The sequence below is a fragment of the Aethalodelphis obliquidens genome, unplaced genomic scaffold (genome assembly GCF_003676395.1).
Source record: "Aethalodelphis obliquidens isolate GAN/ISIS:26980383/991018 unplaced genomic scaffold, ASM367639v1 scaffold107, whole genome shotgun sequence".
In the NCBI taxonomy this organism is placed as follows: domain Eukaryota; kingdom Metazoa; phylum Chordata; class Mammalia; order Artiodactyla; family Delphinidae; genus Aethalodelphis; species Aethalodelphis obliquidens.
In genome coordinates this window covers 2,232,963-2,250,611 of record NW_020838051.1, presented here as the reverse complement: position 1 = coordinate 2,250,611, position 17,649 = coordinate 2,232,963, and the positions used below count along the sequence as shown (strand labels likewise).

At 42.8% G+C, this 17,649-nt stretch overlaps 1 protein-coding gene and 1 pseudogene across 3 annotated transcripts in view; both read right to left on the bottom strand.

Annotated features, from left to right (window-relative positions):
- APOO (apolipoprotein O) overlaps nt 1–17,645 on the bottom strand; it is a 58,020-nt gene extending 40,375 nt beyond the window's left edge. The window contains exon 1 of one of the 3 annotated variants that reach the window (XM_027096705.1): nt 17,443–17,645. In XM_027096705.1, the coding sequence (XP_026952506.1) occupies nt 17,443–17,451 (9 nt within the window). In that variant the 5' untranslated portion in view covers nt 17,452–17,645. Of the gene's footprint in view, nt 1–13,539; nt 13,692–17,442 lie in introns of those variants that run through there. The other 2 variants (XM_027096703.1, XM_027096704.1) reach the window with 2 other exon arrangements.
- On the bottom strand, nt 392–9,458 carry LOC113614859 (peptidyl-prolyl cis-trans isomerase A-like; annotated as a pseudogene).
- Nucleotides 17,646–17,649: the final 4 nt, after the last annotated feature.

The window sequence follows — 17,649 nt, the reverse complement described above, 5'->3', positions numbered from 1 at the left end:
CTTTCCGTTTCCTGCAAGCCCTCAACAAACAAAGCAAACAAAAACCAAACATAAAACAAACCTCATCCCCAGAGACTTGGGAGATCCAGAGATTAACACTCCCCAGGGCCACAATTCTCTCTGCAGAGGTATGCTTCAGGGTTTATCAATCTCAGCACTGTTGACATTTTGAGCTGGATCATCCTTTGTTGGGAGGCTGTCCTGTGCACTGTAGGAGGCTTAGCAGCATCCCTGGCCTCTACCCACTAGATGCCACTGCCAACCACTCCCAGCCATAAGTCAAAAATGTGTCTAGACATTGTCAAAAGTCTCCTGTGGGGCATCCTCCCGCCTTGAGAAGCACCAATTTACATGAATAATTATTATTTTCTGATATCTCTCACCATCTAGATTTTTTTTTAAGACAAAACACAAGTCAAATTTATTGTTAGATTTGTCCACAGTCAGCAGTGGTGATCTTCTTGCTGGTCTTGCCATTCCTGAACCCAAAGCGCTCCATGGCTTCCACAATATTCATGCCCTCTTCCACCTTGCCAAAGACCACATGCTTGCCATCCAACCACTCAGTCTTGGCAGTGCAGATGAAAAACTGGGAACCGTTTGTGTTGGGGCCAGCATTTGCCATGGACAAGATGCCAGGACCCGTATGCTTCAGGAGGAAATTCTCATCAGCAAATTTCTCCCCATAGATGGACTTGCCACCAGTGCCATTATGGCATGTGAAGTCACCACCCTGGCACAGAAATCCCGGAATTATTCTGTGAAAGCAGGAACCTTTATAACCAAAGCCTTTCTCCCCAGTGCTCAGAGCATGAAAGTTTTCTGCTGTCTTTGAACTTTGTCTGCAAACAGCTCCAATCTGTTAACATAGCTTTATGGATTGGATGAGCAGTCACTTCTTGGTTTCCAGGCCCCTTACCTCGAAGGAGACACGGCCCAAGGGCTCACCATCGATGGCAATGTCAAAGAACACGGTAGGGGGCTTCCCTGGTGGCGCAGTGGTTGACAGTCCGCCTGCCGATGCAGGGGACACGGGTTCGTGCCCCGGTCCGGGAAGATCCCACATGCCGTGGAACGGCTGGGCCCATGAGCCATGGCCGCTGAGCCTGCGCTCCGCAACGGGAGAGGCCACAGCAGTGAGAGGCCCATGTACCGCAAAAAAAAAAAAAAAAAAAAGAACACGGTAGGGCCGACCATGGTTGGGCTGCGTGGGAGGTTCTGGGGTTACGGCGTCTGCAAATCAGCCACCATCTAGATTTTAAGATCTGTGGCCTTAAACCTAATACACAGTGATAGAAATCAGAATAGTCGATGCCTGGGAGGTGAAGTTTGCATGGGGTAGACTTACTAAGAAGGGGGCACAAGGGAACTTTCTGCAGTGACAGAAATGATCTATATCTTCATTGGGTGTGAGTTACAGAAGGTGTATACACTTGTCAAAACTCAAATTGTTGCACGATCTGTACAACGTACAATCTGTGCATCTCACTGTATGTAAATTACATGTCAAAAAAAATCCACACACACCTAAACCATGTTAAGTTTATGCCAAAATATGGGTGGGAACTGCAGGTCAAGGGTCATTCTTAGGAAGGAGTCAGCCATACACCTGACCGTGGTAAGGATCTAGGTGGTACTGACCTGTGCAATGGAAACTCACAGGAAGAGCCTGGGTAAAAGATCCACAGGCAGACAAGCCTGACACTGATGCACTACCCAGCATCTTGGGTGGTTCACTTTCTTTTTTGGCATCAAAGAGGGCTCCTCATAGTGAGAGACTACCCCATCCTGCCTTGACCAGACGTTATCACAAACGGGGATTTCTCAATGCCGAGTCCCTACTGGGTGGCTATCATAATTTGTTACAGCTCATATTGATTATACAGGGTAACCCATTCAATATCAGAATTTAAGAAGGAAAGTCTGTTAAAATGGGCAGAGATCACCCCAGGAAAGTGTGAGGGCAATAAAGGGGGCAAAGAATCTTCTTCTTCAACCTTTTGTCTACCCAAGGAAGAAAAAGAACATGAATCTGGAAGTTAGATCTCCTGAAGAAAGATTTAACCAACTGGGTCATAATCACTAAAGCTCTAGCTTTATCACCTTTTCTCCCATGGGTACTCCTGTTGGGTTGCCTTGTGAGACACGAACACAAAGGCTTTCTCTCTCCATGAGGGGTCCTGACCCATTATGGTACAACCAGAATGAAAATACCTCCTGGGAAGTGAGATCTCCCTGGACCTCTTCTGATGAGGGGCTGGAACCTCTAGACTGTGTGTACCCATGGCCTGAGCACTCACTGTCCCAAGTGACAGTCCTTGAGAATCCTTGTTTGCCAGGCTCACTCTCCACCCAGGGCAAATGGCTTGGCTCAGAAGCTGGGTACACATGCACCTTCCAAGAGCTGATTAAACATTCTCTACTATGGATTAGATGAGTTTGGCTTGCTAGATCAAAGTCAAGCCCACTCTGTTAAGAGCTGTATGTTCAATGAGTGCTAAGCTACAGCTACAGACTAACTAGATCCAAAGGCTGCATTGCTTTACATCCAGCCTATCCTCTGGAGTGTGCCCTTCAGTCACTAGATGCCCCTCCTGGAATTCAGCTAGGTGAGGGTCTTAAATTAAGGACCCAACGTATTGGCTTGTTTGAGGTTTTAAATATAGCTGTAAGAAACCCACAGTCATAGGGGAAACAGGTGAGTTGGTGACCCTGAGCTTTGCAAACCTCAGAGGGAGTGTCACCGAGTTCCCTGGCTCATGTGGTTAAAACACTCTTTCTTTCTGTCTGATTATATTCCCCAGCAAGATATCTTATATACTCTGCCTATCAAGGTACATTCTCCATCTTAGACCTTTGGACTCTCTTTGCTCTCAACTTTTGTTGAGTCCTCAGAGCGCTTAACTGTCAACGGAAACTGAGCACCAGGACTGGCAGTTGGTTGGATGGGGCCCTAACAAGAAGTGTTGTAAAGGAGTACGTCACCACTGTCTAAAAGGCTTTTGCTTCTTACTCTCTCCACTGGAGCTCATCAAGGACTGATGAGAACAAAACAAATCTGGCTAGGAAAGCAGGGTTATGTATGATATAACAATTGGAAGCAGTCAACTAGAATTTTATTTCAAAAACAAATATTTATTACATACCTATTCCACATCAGGTACCATGCTAAACATGACACAACACTTAAGCAGACATAGTCCCTACCCTTACAGAGTTTCTAGGAAGCTTATGAGTTTACTCAAAAAAAACTCAGGTTACAATTATTTATTTATTTATTTATTTATTTGCGGTACGCGGGCCTCTCACTGCTGTGGCCTCTCCCGTTGTGGAGCACAGGCTCTGGACGTGCAGGCTCAGTGGCCATGGCTCACGGGCCCAGCCGCTCCGTGGCATGTGGGATCCTCCCGGACCGGGGCACAAACCCGTGTCCCCTGCATTGGCAGGCGGACTCTCAACCACTGCGCCATCAGGGAAGCCCCAGGTTACAACTTTAAAAAAAAAAAATGTTTTTTAAGACTGAGGCATAAGATTGAGTTTAGCCTTCAGCTCTAGCAGCAAGGGCAGATTCTTGTACACAGTTAAGATATGAATCGGGTGAGGTTACACTCAGATCATCATGGGTACCCAGAAGACTAAACTATCCTTGTTTTGCAAAAGAAGTGTACTGCTCAGAACTCTAGTTCCAGGACCACTTCCTGATTGTGTCCCAGTAAAACTGCTTCAAGGACAAATAAAACTCTCAAACTGAATAAGCCACCCTCAGAATTATTCAAGGATGCTCAGGAATGGTGGGGCTCAAAGCCCTGACAATTTGCTTTCTCTATCAACTTTATGGAAAACCCAGTATATAGTCTCTCTCATTATTAAGAAGGGTATGCTTTTGGGCTTCCCTGGTGGCACAGTGGTTAAGAATCCGCCTGCCAATGCAGGGGACACGGGTTTAAGCCCTGGCCCGGGAAGATCCCACATGCCACGGAGCAACTAAGCCCGTGCGCCACAACTACTGAGCCTGCGCTCTAGAGCCCGTGAGTCACAAATACTGAAGCCCGCGTGCCTAGAGCCTGTGCTCCACAACAAGAGAAGCCACTGCAATGAGAAGCCCGCGCACTGCAAGGAAGAGTAGCCCCCGCTCGCCACAACTAGAGAAAGCCCGTGTGCAGCAACAACCCAACACAGCCAAAAATAAATAAACAAAAAAAGGGTACACTTTTATTCCCCCACAATTACAGATCTATTATTTTATTAGACCTTCCACTAAAAATATATACCAGTTTCCTAACACATTTTAAATCAACTATAATTCAGTAAAATAAATTTAAAATATATACATACATACACCAGCTTCCTTTTTGATAAAGCGTAAGCTTCACTTTCCAGGACTGTGTAACATTAAAAAGTTTCAGAATCACCTGGGGAGTTTTTTAGAATCACAGATTCCATTGCCTTCCCCCAGAGTATCTGACTCAGTAAACCTAAGAGAGTCCCAAGAATCTATTCCCATAATCAGCCAAGTTTAGAAAACCACTATTCTAAAAGCAGATGCTTGGGGAACAGTTATTCAACTTAAGTTTGTATAAACACTCAATCGTACTTACTTTTAAAAACATTTGAAAGAATGAAATGAAAACTGTCCTAAACATAAAAAGACACAGTGACTGGTCAACCAGTCTAGAGAAGTTATGGGATTTATTTACATTCAAGAAAATCTTTCCCATCTTAAACACAACACAAACAATACCCTCCACCCCTAATCCCCTTTCTAACTACCACCCTATTCTTCTATCTCCCTCCACTGACAAAATTATTTTTAAAAAAAGACTGGTTAGCAGGCAGAATAATGGATATCCTTAGCAAGCTGGGGAGTGACTGGAAGGGCCCTGAAGGCTTCTCGAGTGCAAGATATACCAGTATGGTCAGTTTGCAAAAATTCCTTGTGATCTGTGCACCTTCCTGTATGTATGTTATATGTCAACACAAAGTTAGAAAGATAGATTCTGCCTGCTTTCTCTGCTTTATTCCCTCCTCCCCTCACTACTCAAGATATCTAAAAGTGGCCTTCCCAAAGCCACCAATGGCCTCCCAGTAACTAAACTCCAATGGACATCTGGCACCTCAGTTGTACCCTGAAACTGGTGACCACTCCACCATCTTCAAAGTCTCTCTTCCTTTGGTTTCCAAGTTTCTACTCTAGCTCCATTCTATAAGCTTTGTAGGGCACTCCTTCCATCTCTCTTTGGGCCTTCTCTTCCTCTGTCTGCCCATCTCTTCAAGGCTGACGAGTCAGAGTAGTACTTAACCAACCTTCTTCTCACTTCAGAGCAATTTCACTTAAATCTAACCCTTCGGGCTTCCCTGGTGGCGCAATGGTTGAGAGTCCGCCTGCCGATGCAGGGGACACGGGATCGTGCCCTGGTCCGGGAAGATCCCACATGCCGCGGAGCGGCTGGGCCCGTGAGCCATGGCCGCTGAGCCTGCGTGTCTGGAGTCTGTGCTCCGCAACGGGAGAGACCACAACAGTAAGAGGGCCGCGTATCGCAAAAAAAAAGAAAAAATAAATAAAAAAAAAATCTAACTCTTCAACTCCCGCCCTATGCTATTGATACCCAAATCAGTATTCCCAGGCCTGGCCACTCCCTAAGGCTCAGGCTTGTGTGTCTAACTCCCCATGGACATCTTCACCAGGTTTTTCAATTGCTACCTCATAATGAATTCTCTTTCTCCAAAAACCTCTTTTTCTCTGGGTTTCCCTACCTCATTTAATAGCCTTACAAGCCACACAAAGGACATCAAAGCAACTCTTTAACGAAACAATGAAAATAGACTTCAAAGACAATAAGATGTGGTCGCTGCCTCCACAATCTAATAAAGCGGATAAACGAATAATTACACCACTTGTAATAAGTGCATTACCAGAAAAAGGACAGGAGTAACACAGAAAAAGGAATAATGCACCACGACTGGAAATTCTGGGAAACAACTGTAGACAGAAGCAGAATCAACGAAGTTTATGCGTTTCTGCCTGCCTTCCTCCCTTTCTTTTTTTTTTTTTTTCCCCATGTGGCGGAGCACAGGCTCTGGACACACAGGCTCAGTGGCCATGGCTCACAGGCCCAGCCACTCCGCGGCATGTGGGATCTTCCCAGACCGGGTCACGATCCTGCGTCCCCTGCATTGGCAGGCAGACTCTCAACCACTGCGCCACCAGGGAAGCCCCTTCCTTTCTGTTTTAAGCAAAGTCACCCAACAGATTGATGTAAAGACTCAGCGTCACTAGGAACAGCCTCTGTAAAGAGCAGTAACAAAAGAAACAAAGGTCTGGAACATGAGGATGATTTCTGACACACTACAATCTTTTCAGCTATACTCATCAGTAGCTACAATCTCTAGATGGAGCAAATATAGACAACCATAAACCATGACTGCTACATATCAACATTCTCAATCCACAAGTTCCCTTTTAATATCAAGATCAGATGAGGTGGGACTTCCCTGGTGGCACAATGGTTAAGAATCCACCTGCCAATGCAGGGGACACGGGTTCGAGCCCTGGTCTGGGAAGATCACACATGCTGTGGAGCAACTCAGTCCGCGAGCCACAACTACTGGGCCCACGTGCTACAACTACTGAAGCCCAAGCACTTAGAGCCCGTGCTCTGCAACAAGAGAAGCCACCGCAATGAGAAGCCCGCGCACCACAACGAAGAGTGGCCCCCACTCACCACAACTACAGAAAGCCCGTGCGCAGCAACAAAGACCCGATGCAGCCAAAAATAAATGAATAAAATAAATTTTTAATTATGAAAAAATAAAATAAGATATTCCTCTATTTACAGGAAATGAGACACAATTATGTATTTTTTCCCTAAATGTTACACTGCTTCTTTGATCTTCAATCAATCTTTTCTGCAAAAATTTCCATCTGAAAGCATTTTTCATTTAAAAACAAAATGCTTTTAATCTGATTCTTTTCAGTTGTTTAAGAGGTAAAAATCTGATAGGGATTGTTAAACGTCTATGAAAAGTGACAATACTTTTGAGATTATTCTTCTTCTAAAAAAAGAACATAAAACAAAAAATAAATTATGTAAAAGAATTTAGGGTAAAACAAAATGATGAAAACAATCAACAATTTTGCCCACATCAGCCTGCATTGCTGTCCTTAGTAATGTGTCACAAACTGAATTAATAAAGAGAAACTAAATGAGTCCATAATCTCCAAAGATCAAAAGAATATGCCTCCCCCCAGAGTGAGCATTCAGTACAGTTCCTACATTTTATACCGCAATCCTTTCTAATCTGTAGGGCCATACACCAAACTGGTAACAGAGGCTTTCTCTGAGAAGAGAATTAGAGGGAAGCAGATGATGGGAACCATATAATTATCATAATTGTACTGTTTGACTTTTTACAAGTTATTTCAGCATTACTTATACAATTTTTAAAATAGGTATTTTCTTACCTCATACCCCTCAGGATGGCCACTATCAAAAATACAGAAAATAACAAGTGTTGGAGAAGATACAGAGAAACTGGAACCCTTGTGCACTGTTGGTGGGATTATAAAATGGTGCAATCACTAAGGAAAACAATATGGAGGTTCTGTAAAAAATTAAAAATAGAATTACCATATGATTCAGCAACTCCCCTTTTGGGTATACATCCAAAAGAATTGAAAGCAGGGTCTCAGGGATGTATCTGCACACCCATGTTCATAGCAGCATTATTCACAACAGCCAAAAGGTGAAAAGTCACCTAAGTGTCCATGGACAGATGCATGGATAAATAAAATGTATATACATACAATGAAATATTATATAGAACCTCGAGGATATTATGTTAAGAGAAATAAGTCAGCTCACAAAAGACAAATACTGTATGATTTCATCTATATGAAGTGTCTAAAGTAGTCAAATTCATAGAAACAGAAAGCAGACTGGTGGTTACCAGAAGCTGTGGGGGAGGAGAAAATGGGGAGGAGAAAATGGGAGTTTTTGTTTAATAGGTACAGAGTTTCAGTTTGGCAACATGAAAAAGTTCTGGATATCTTTTCCACAACAATGTGAATATATGTAACACAACTGAACTGTACACTTAAAAATGGTTAAGACGGTAAATTTTATGTTATGTGGGTTTTATCAGCATAATTTAAAACTAGGGAACTTAAAAAAAAATGCAACCAGAAAAAAAAAATAAACAGTATGCCTCCTCCTCCTCAAAAATAAGTATTTTCTCTCCAAAGCAGTAACCTTGATGGATCATACCAGAACCCACTGTAACTATTTATACAACAAATTAATAAAGGAAATTTACTTTTAATATGTGATCATACAGCTTCCATTTCTAAATGCCTTCACATCAAATTTTAAGCCTGTAAGAAAATCAGTCTCAATATATTCAAAATAAAAGCAGATTAGAAAATGAAATAAATTAAATTGTTTTAAAAAGAGGGGGGAGGATTTGTGAGGTTTTTGAAAATGTTAAACTGAGGAGGTCTATTTAAGTATGCCCAGAAATGAGTCTGAAAACGATGTTAACAATGGTTATCTACAGGTGGTAGGATTAAGGGTGATTCTTCAGTATTAACTGAATTTCCTGAAGTTTTTGCAATGAATATTAATTTGCTTTGTAACATGCAAGAAACAAAAATAGCTGGCTCCTGAGGATATTCTAAAGAATCTGTCAGAGAGTATGATGATAACTCCAAATGAAAAAGGACAAAATGTTCTGATCAGGGATGATATTTCTGGAACAAATATATTGATCAGTGATGGCGTGTTTGGAAGAGATGTATTGACAAGATAATTAAATCTGTCCTCTCAATAACGACTGTTTTGACAGGCACTCATTTGGATGTATAAATCTGGGAGCACTTACACTTCAACAACAACAAGACAAACCACAATCATTTTAATCTGTTTCATAGTGAATGGATTATGAAGCCAATATTTTAAGAGTTCAGACTTCAACCAACAAAAAGAAAAACTGTCTTCCAACTATGACAAACATAGAACTATCTTATGATAAACTTTCAATTCTGTAATTCTGTACTGTGGTAACTGATATTTCCTAGTTCTTCCTCATCCACTATAAACACACTGTGGTCTAAAGAGATAAGTGAAGAAAAAAAACCAAGGCTGTTTTCAAGATTAACATTATCTTTTTTTTTTTTTTAAGAGAAAACCAGCTTCTATTTTATCTTTGGAGGGCAGAATTCACCCAAAATTAGGTCAACAAAGCAAAGCAAGTATGTTTCATTTGCAATTGTTTTACCTTTAAAAATAATCATTGGATTTTGTTAAATTCATGCAAAAAAATAATAAACTTGTCTGATAAACAGGAAGGAAATGTCAGAGCCAAAGAGTGAGATAATTGTTCGTTCAGGCAGGTTTTGAGTCATCTGGTTGGGCTGTACTGGTTTCACAGTCTTGGAACACAGATGACACATAATTTACCATGTTGCAAATTTATTTTGAACTTCCTCATTCAGACAGAAACTTAACAGTGCTTACCTAAAACTCCAAAAAATATATATATTTATTTTCTCTTTTGGAATGGCATCCCAAGATCCATTCAATCTTTAATGAGTTAAGGAAATATAGGCAGGAAAAAAAGTCACAGAGGAACATTTACTTCAAGATTTGCCTTTCAAATGCTTCTACATTTTCAAACAACTAAAAAAAATTCCATTTTCTAAGAGGAAGAGGTATTCTGTCAAAGTAAAGTCTATCTAGACCCAAGTTTCTTTTCCTAATAGACCGCTGTGTGCACAGAGAATGCCGAACTCACTGACAACAAACTGCCTTCAACCTCATCTCAGTTATTCACAGGCTTTTCCTTCTTTAAGGAAAAGGAAACTACAACATTCTTTTGGAAAAAAACTCATGGGCAAGGCTCAATTCAGCTGATGACAATCTGGATTCATAATGAAAATCTCTGTGAAAATAAGGAACAAAAACAAGAGAAGTCAATATTTGGACTAAACACAGCAATTTTTAACAGTGCTCCCGAAAGATGTGACTCCACACACAGGCTCAGTCAATATTTGCCAAGTGAGGTAAGTCATCAACAAACGATTTAGGAAACTTGTTGGAGTCCCTGTATCACTTGGTTCTTACTCACTCACCAGTTTAACCCATGTCATAATACGACACACGAAGCAGCACCTCTAATGGGAGAGGAGATTCATTTCAGCAAGCACAAAGAAAAGCAGGCTGTTATTTCACAAGGACTGACGTCTATGGAATGGGGGAAAAAACAAAAATGAACCTTTATTATTTTCATATATCCTATTTAAAAAGACTGTTCAAAGGAATGAATAGGAACATCTGAAAAAAAGAAACCACTGGGTATTGCTCCCAACTAAAGCAATGAACATGCACTTGTGAACCTATCTCTAGCTCCCACAGAGGGCTCCTCATCCTCACCCAAGCAAACAAAGACGTCCTTAAGTTGGAGCCAGTGTGGGCTTTGAACAAAACACGCTGCATTGCTTCAAAGACTTAGAAAGAAGTAGGAAGACAAAGCGTGACTGTATTTAAAGTGCCTTTAAAACAATATTCATTCAAAATACAACTTACTGTCTATAATGGCATTATCATGAAAATATAGCTTAATATTCAAAGTTATAGGCTCTCGGCATAATGAAAACTCTACAACCCTTGCTCTAAATTCTTCCTTCTACAAGTTTTAGTGTACAATGAACACAAGTTTTAAAACCCACTAAATTAAGAAACTGGCACTGTTCCAGTTTTCTAATAAAACTGGCATAAGGCCATGCAAAAATCAGGAAAAACTCAGCAAAAGTGAAAAACAAATAGCTTCCAAATTCTAAAATATACCTCTAGACTGAGTTTTTTTTTCCCCTGAAAATATCCACATAAAGTTTCATGCTGTATGCACTAACCATAAATTTCCGCTTAAGCATTACTGGGGAAAATTAACTGATACAAACTATAATTCCTCAAGGAGAATTCCCTCGGAGATGTTTTAACTGTAAGGGCAAAAAATCTTTATTATCTTTCAAAATATATGACATTTAAAATAATATTCAAGTAAAATAAACTTACAGTACTTTTCCAATTTGCAGATGATTTTCCTTTTCCAGTTATCAGTGTAATTCTCCCCTTAGTTTGTACTAGTAACATACTATTCATGATAAGAAAATTAATTTCAGGACTTCCCTGATGGCATGGTGGTTAAGAATCTGCCCGCCAATGCAGGGGACATGGGTTCGAGCCCTGGTCTGGGAAGATCCCACGTGTCGTGGAGCAACTAAGCCCGTGCACCACAACTACTGAAGCCCACACTCTGAAGCCCATGTGTCACAACTACTGAAGCCCGCGTGCTCTAGAGCCCGTGGGCCGCAACTACTGAAGCCCGTGCGCTCTAGGGCCTGCATGCCACAACTACCGAGCCCGTGTGCTGCAACTACTGAAGCCTACACGCCTAGAGTCCGTGCTCCGCCACAAGAAGCCATCAAGCCACTGCAATGAGAAGCCCGCGCACCGCAACAAAGAGCAGCCCCCGCTCAACGCAACTAGAGAAAGCCTGTGCTCACCAAGGAAGACCCAACGCAGCCAAAAAAAAAAAAAGAAAATTTAATTCAGAAAGATAGGCAATAAAGGCATTACATCAAGACCAAAGAGCCACAATAGGTAATAATGCCTTATAGCCAAGGATACGGTCACCTCAGGCTCCTATGAGCAGTGAGCTCTGAACGAAGCTCACATTTCCGTCCTTCAGGAAGGAAGTGATGCCGACCAGCTTTCACTAGGCCATCTTTTGGCCCTTGAAGCATCTGATGATTCCTCCATCTCCAGCCCACATCTCTCTCAGGAAAACTACTCACTCCTGGATTCCATGTCAACTGATTACCACCTCTTAATGTCCACAGATACTTCTCCAAGTCCAACCTATTCAAAAGCAAGTATCACCTCCCCGCAAACCGAACTCAGCCTTCTTCCACTTTCCCATCTCAATCAACAGTTCTAAGAGCCACTCAACTTTCCAAGCCAAAAGCCTGGGCAGCATCCTTAAATTCTCCTTCTCCCAACTCTGCCACATCCAATGAACTACCAAGATTTGACACTAAAAAATACTTTTGGAAAGTCCCAAGACTGTGCACCACCATAACACTACCATAGCAGCCTCCTACAAGACGCCAACTAAAAGTTATTAATAGCTCACATTTACAGAGAACTTACTTTGTACCAAACACTGTGCTAAACTTTGGGTCTGAGTTAATTTAATCCACGCAACAATTTAAGGTTGGTACTAGTCTTTTTTTTTTTTTACATCTTTATTGGAGTATAATTGCTTTACAATGGTGTGTTAGTTTCTGCTTTATAACAAAGTGAATCAGTTATACATATACATATGTTCCCATATCTCTTCCCTCTTGCATCTCCCTCCCTCCCACCCTCCCTATCCCACCCCTCCAGGCGGTGATCTCCCTGTGCTATGTGGCTGCTTCCGGTACTAGTCTTATCCTTGTTTTATAGATGAGGACACAGCTACAGAGTGGCTACAGAGACACTTTAGTGTCTCACCCTAGGTAACACAGTTTTAACTTGGCACTGAACTCTCACTTCTGTGTCCTTGCATGAGCTTTTCTGCTCTGCTTGGAAGGCCCTTTCAACCATGTCTGCTCAGCTTCAAAGGCATGTTCTCCTCTATCAAGTCTCCTGATGCCCCCTGCTGGTGCTTGTTCCTCTAAGTCAGTAGTTCTCAAGGTTGGCTACATGCCCTATATGCCCTATAAACTAGATGCCTAAATCTCAACCCCAGAGATTCTGATAGCACTGGTCTGGGTGCAGTCTGGGCACAGGGACATATAAAAGCAACCCAGGTGGGTCTAATATGCAGGCAAGGTTCAGACCTACTGCTCTACATTTCCCCAACCCTTTTACATCAGAGCACTTATCCCACTGCATCTGAATGAACTGTTCCTGTCTGTGCCACTAATTACATTGTGAGCTCCTGAAACCCAAGTTTCACAGTCATCTGGGGGGCTTTCTCAAAACTAGAGATTCCTGGACCTCACTTAAAAACTAAATCCGACCCATGGTCAGAGCCTTGGAAACTGTCTCACAAATAATTCTGATATGTGGCCAAATTGGGGGACTCTCTCCTAGGTAAAAAATGGGTCTTTTCATTTATACCTGCCAAGGTACCGCAAAGTGCCCAGCCCATAGATGAACTGTGATAAACATTTGTGCAACAAATGAAATCTAGTAACATGAATCTGAAGACTGGGTGTATGTAGTCAGTATTCAAGCTTCTTGCAGCAGCACCTGGAAAAGCTGCTTCCTGCAATAGAATGCAAACACTGGGCAGCTTTTCAAATGTGTTTTGTGATCCACCAGTGCCCCCTACTGACTTGAAGATGGACAGCTAAATCAAAACAATGGTTAAAACAAATATTTTAATTGTATATGCATATTACTAGCCACACAAACTGTACTTTTTCCACCAACACCTATACTATTAACTCTTCTGCCCTCCAGTCCTAGTTGACCCAAGCTGATCAAGCCCTACCATGTGCTCAGCCCCACTCCCGGGCTACGATCATGAAAGACGGCCAGTAGCAGTTCTCAGCAGCGCCCTCAAAGCCTCTCACTTATCTTTTTTGTTCTTTGGTCAATGCCTCTTCCAAATCCCACCACGCTCATAAAATCTCTCACCTGGAAAACACAAGAAACCATTCATCTACCAGTTTGCCTCAGTTCTTACTATTCATATTACTATGACAGGAGACGAGCAGCATCTACATCACCCAGGAGCTTGTTAGAAAATGAGGACTCTGAGGCCCCCACCCAGACCTCCTGGATCAGAATCTGCATTTTAACAAGAGTCGCATGCACATGAAAGCTTGAGAAGCACTGGTCCTCACCTACTAGACCTGACACCGCCATTTTATGACAAATAATTTTCTAAGTAACTCTTGCTATCTTGAAGTAAAATTCATCACCCACCTACATACATAAGTCCAAAAAAAAAAAGAGACCCATATATTAATTTGACGGTAATACAATGGAGAACAAAAAGGAGAGACTTATAAGCGTTATATTTCAGCATATGAATGTTCAACACAACTAAATTAAAGATGTGAAGAACGAACCAAGTTTCTAAAACACGCTCGAGGCAGGTGATACCATCCAGATGAGAACCACCAGTCTACAATTACTGCCATCCTTCGCTCCCTTCCATCTCACAGGTGGAAGGGACTATCTCTCCTCCTTTTCAAAGCTAAGGAATTCTCTTTTATAAAAGTTCCCTCCCTACATTCCTCCCGAGGCCATAAACATTGCCAAATCTTGAATACTGGAACAACCACAAAACAACTCTAGAATCTTGACCAAACATGTCCCTCTAGTTACTATATTCTCCCTCCTTCCCTTGACAGTCAAGCTTATAAATCCCATTTACTCATATTTCAGCTACCAACCCATATTAATCTAGCTTTCACTTCCATCAGTAAACCTACATGTATAAACATTGTGAAAGCCTTCCAACCAAATTGCCCAAAACAGTGAACACTTCTCCAAACCCATCTAACTCATCTTTCTGTAATAGACATTGTCGTTGCACATCTAGTCTCCATGCCCCCACTGTGTTCATGGATTCATTTCTCTCCCAGGTGATTAATGTAGTGATCCCATTCTGAGCTGATTCTGTTTAGTCTAAGCCAATCAGGGCATGGCATTCCCCTGGCACTGGCTATTGGGTCAGGGGCGCTGGTCCAATCAGACTGAAGAGTGTAATCCAAGTCTGGGAATTTTGTCCTCTCTCTTTCTCTTGCTCTAGTGGATGGGAAAGCATGTGTTACTAGCCGTCATCTTGCAACCATAAGGGGAACCAATCTTACTTCGGAAAGCCAAGAAAAGAGATGGGGACCTTGAGGACATCGTTGACCCACCAGAGTCCACCCTTCCTCTGGACTTTGTGAGATAATTTTCCTTACTATTTAAGCAATTGGGTTTCCCCAACTGGAAGCACCCTAACAAAGCCTGTCCTTGAAACTTTCCTCCCTTAATTTTCTAAACATCACTCTTGTGCTCCTACTTCTACTTATCAAAAGTTGCTTCTCGAAAATCTCTGGCCTCCCCTCTTCCTCTTCCTCATCCTTACATTTTGGTATCCACCAAGGTCTGTCGTGAGTTTTTCTACTCAAAGCACATATCTCAACAATTTCAGCTCCCTTTAGCTTTCCCTTGATACAGCACAGCTGAGCTACTGGCACTTCCTCAATGGAGTACCACTGCTGCTGTTCCCCAGCTCATCCACCTGAGGAACTCCTGTCTCTCAAAACTTGTCTCCCCTGAAGTCCCCAGGGGTTCCTTGCCTTTTTTGTGCCATAGACCTCTTTGGCAGTCTGGTGAGCCCTATGGACCCCTTCTCAAAATAATGCTTCTAATTGCATAAATGCCAATTATAGTGCAATATAATTGTTTTTAAGACCCAAAATCTGATACAGTAATATGTGCTTCTTTATTAGCTCATTAATACTAAAAAGACCTAGTAGTGAGTCATAACTACTATAACTTTGATGTAGTGATGAGCATAAATGATATTTGGAGATCTGCAACAACCGTAATGTGACATGAAAATGTCTGTGACATGCACTGGTCCTGTTAACTTCGACTGGTGACAGGTACTGCTAATACTACTGTAGTTTGTTGCTGTAGTAGCTTATTAAATGAATTGCTCCCAATCAACCACATGTCCTCACATCCATGCTCTGTGTAGTCCCCCACCACATTGATTCTAGGCTTGGTCATACGACTCATTATGACACCAACAAATGTGGTGCAAGCAGGTGTTTAGCATCAGGACTAGCCTTCTTGGAACCCAGTAACCATGTTAGGAAGCCCAAGATGGCCACACTGAGGGGCCCTAGACCCACCGATATGGTATTAAGTCCACCTCATAGTCTAGCACCAGCTGAATTCAGCCACTGGGAGATGCCAGCAGAACTGCCCAGCCAACCTATAGATGGTGAGAAATAATAAATCATTGTTGTTTTAAGGTCGTTATCTGGAAATAGATAACAAACAGTTACCTACGTTCATAACTGAAGGAAATGCTAAACTGCAGTGAAAGATTAGTGAAAAAGAGCATTTTTCCCCTCAGAGTTCAGGGACCTCCTGAATGCTATTCACAGACCCTCTGAAGGGCCAATAACCACAAACCCCTGGTAAGACAGATTCCTGCTCTTTTTACTACCACAGTACGTTGATAACCATATAAACTGATCACAGCATATCCTTTGCTGTTCCAACCTTAAAGCTGCGCCAAGCTCCTAGCACATAATAGATGTTCAACAAAAATTTATCAAATGAACCAAGTTTCTTACGGGATCTGTTGTCCTAACTAAACGATGAGCTGCCTGAAAACAAAATAAAAGCAAATACTTGGATGTCACTTCTATGTGCCAGGACCTCTTCCAAGTGCTTAACACATACTAACTTATTCCTTATAACAACCCTAAGAGGTAGATGTTATTTCCCCAACTTCACCAATGGGAAAACAGGCTCAGAGAGGTTAAGTGACTTGTCCAAGGTGACACAGCTAGAAAGTGGCAATGCCAGGATTGGATGGCCAAATCCATGTTCTGATTTTATTGTCTGTCCTAATGCACCCAAAGCACATTGCAGAAGCTCAATAAGACTTTTAAATGAGTAGGGCAATTCTGAGATTTCATTAGCAATATTTTATGGGTGCACTGCTTCTTCAAGACTCGATTTGTAGACTCCTTTCTAGTAGCCTGTGATTTGTTTTTCATGATAGAAAATATCATTTACTTTTTTTAAAACTAGGAGAATAACACCTTCATGTGTACAGATTTTCGACAGTCTTCCCTGTAAAAGTGTATTTCTTTCAAAGGACACGAGTTCATAGAATGTAAAGAAGGGAGCTGACCTATCCATACTATATACTGTTCACTGGAAATGGCAGAGAAGTTCCAACTTCTCTCTCTCACCCAGCCATTCCCATGCCAGCCTCCCCGACCTCCTGCAGCAGCTTCTCTGAAGGTGACCCTCCCCCATTCATACACCAGGTTCTGAAACCTGACCTTGTCAGAACCGAACCCCGCAGTGCCCTGAGGTGGCCTAACCCTACTCACGAACCCAAGAGGGCACCAAACGGAGGGTGGATACTTTGTACTTTAATTTTTTAAGTGTTTTATTCACGAAAGCACAACCCAAAGGGCCCCACCCACCCACCCCCGGGTCTCACGCCTCAGTCCGGCAGCGCCTCGCTCCAAGCGGACCGCTGAATGAACTGCGGGGCCGGGACGCAGCCGGCCCGGAGGCGGGAAAAACCTCGGGTCGAGCCGGGCCTGGTCCCCGGAGAGGCCCACTAGAGCGCGGGGGGGGGGGGGGGTCCGGGAGGCCGGGAAGGGGCGGTGACAGCTGTGACCCGGCTCCACTCTCTCACCTTGAACATGTCTCTGGCAGCGGCGTCTCCGGCGGGGGTCACCCGGCCTTGACCCCGCCCACTACAGAGAGGTGGCTACGGCGGCCGGCTAGGGCCCGATTCCTCCGACGCAAACGGGCCGCGGTGCGGGTGACGACCGTACAGCCAATTCGATCCGGCCAAGGCTTAGCTAGGAAGCCTCGGCTGGAAACCGCGACGTTGAGCTGC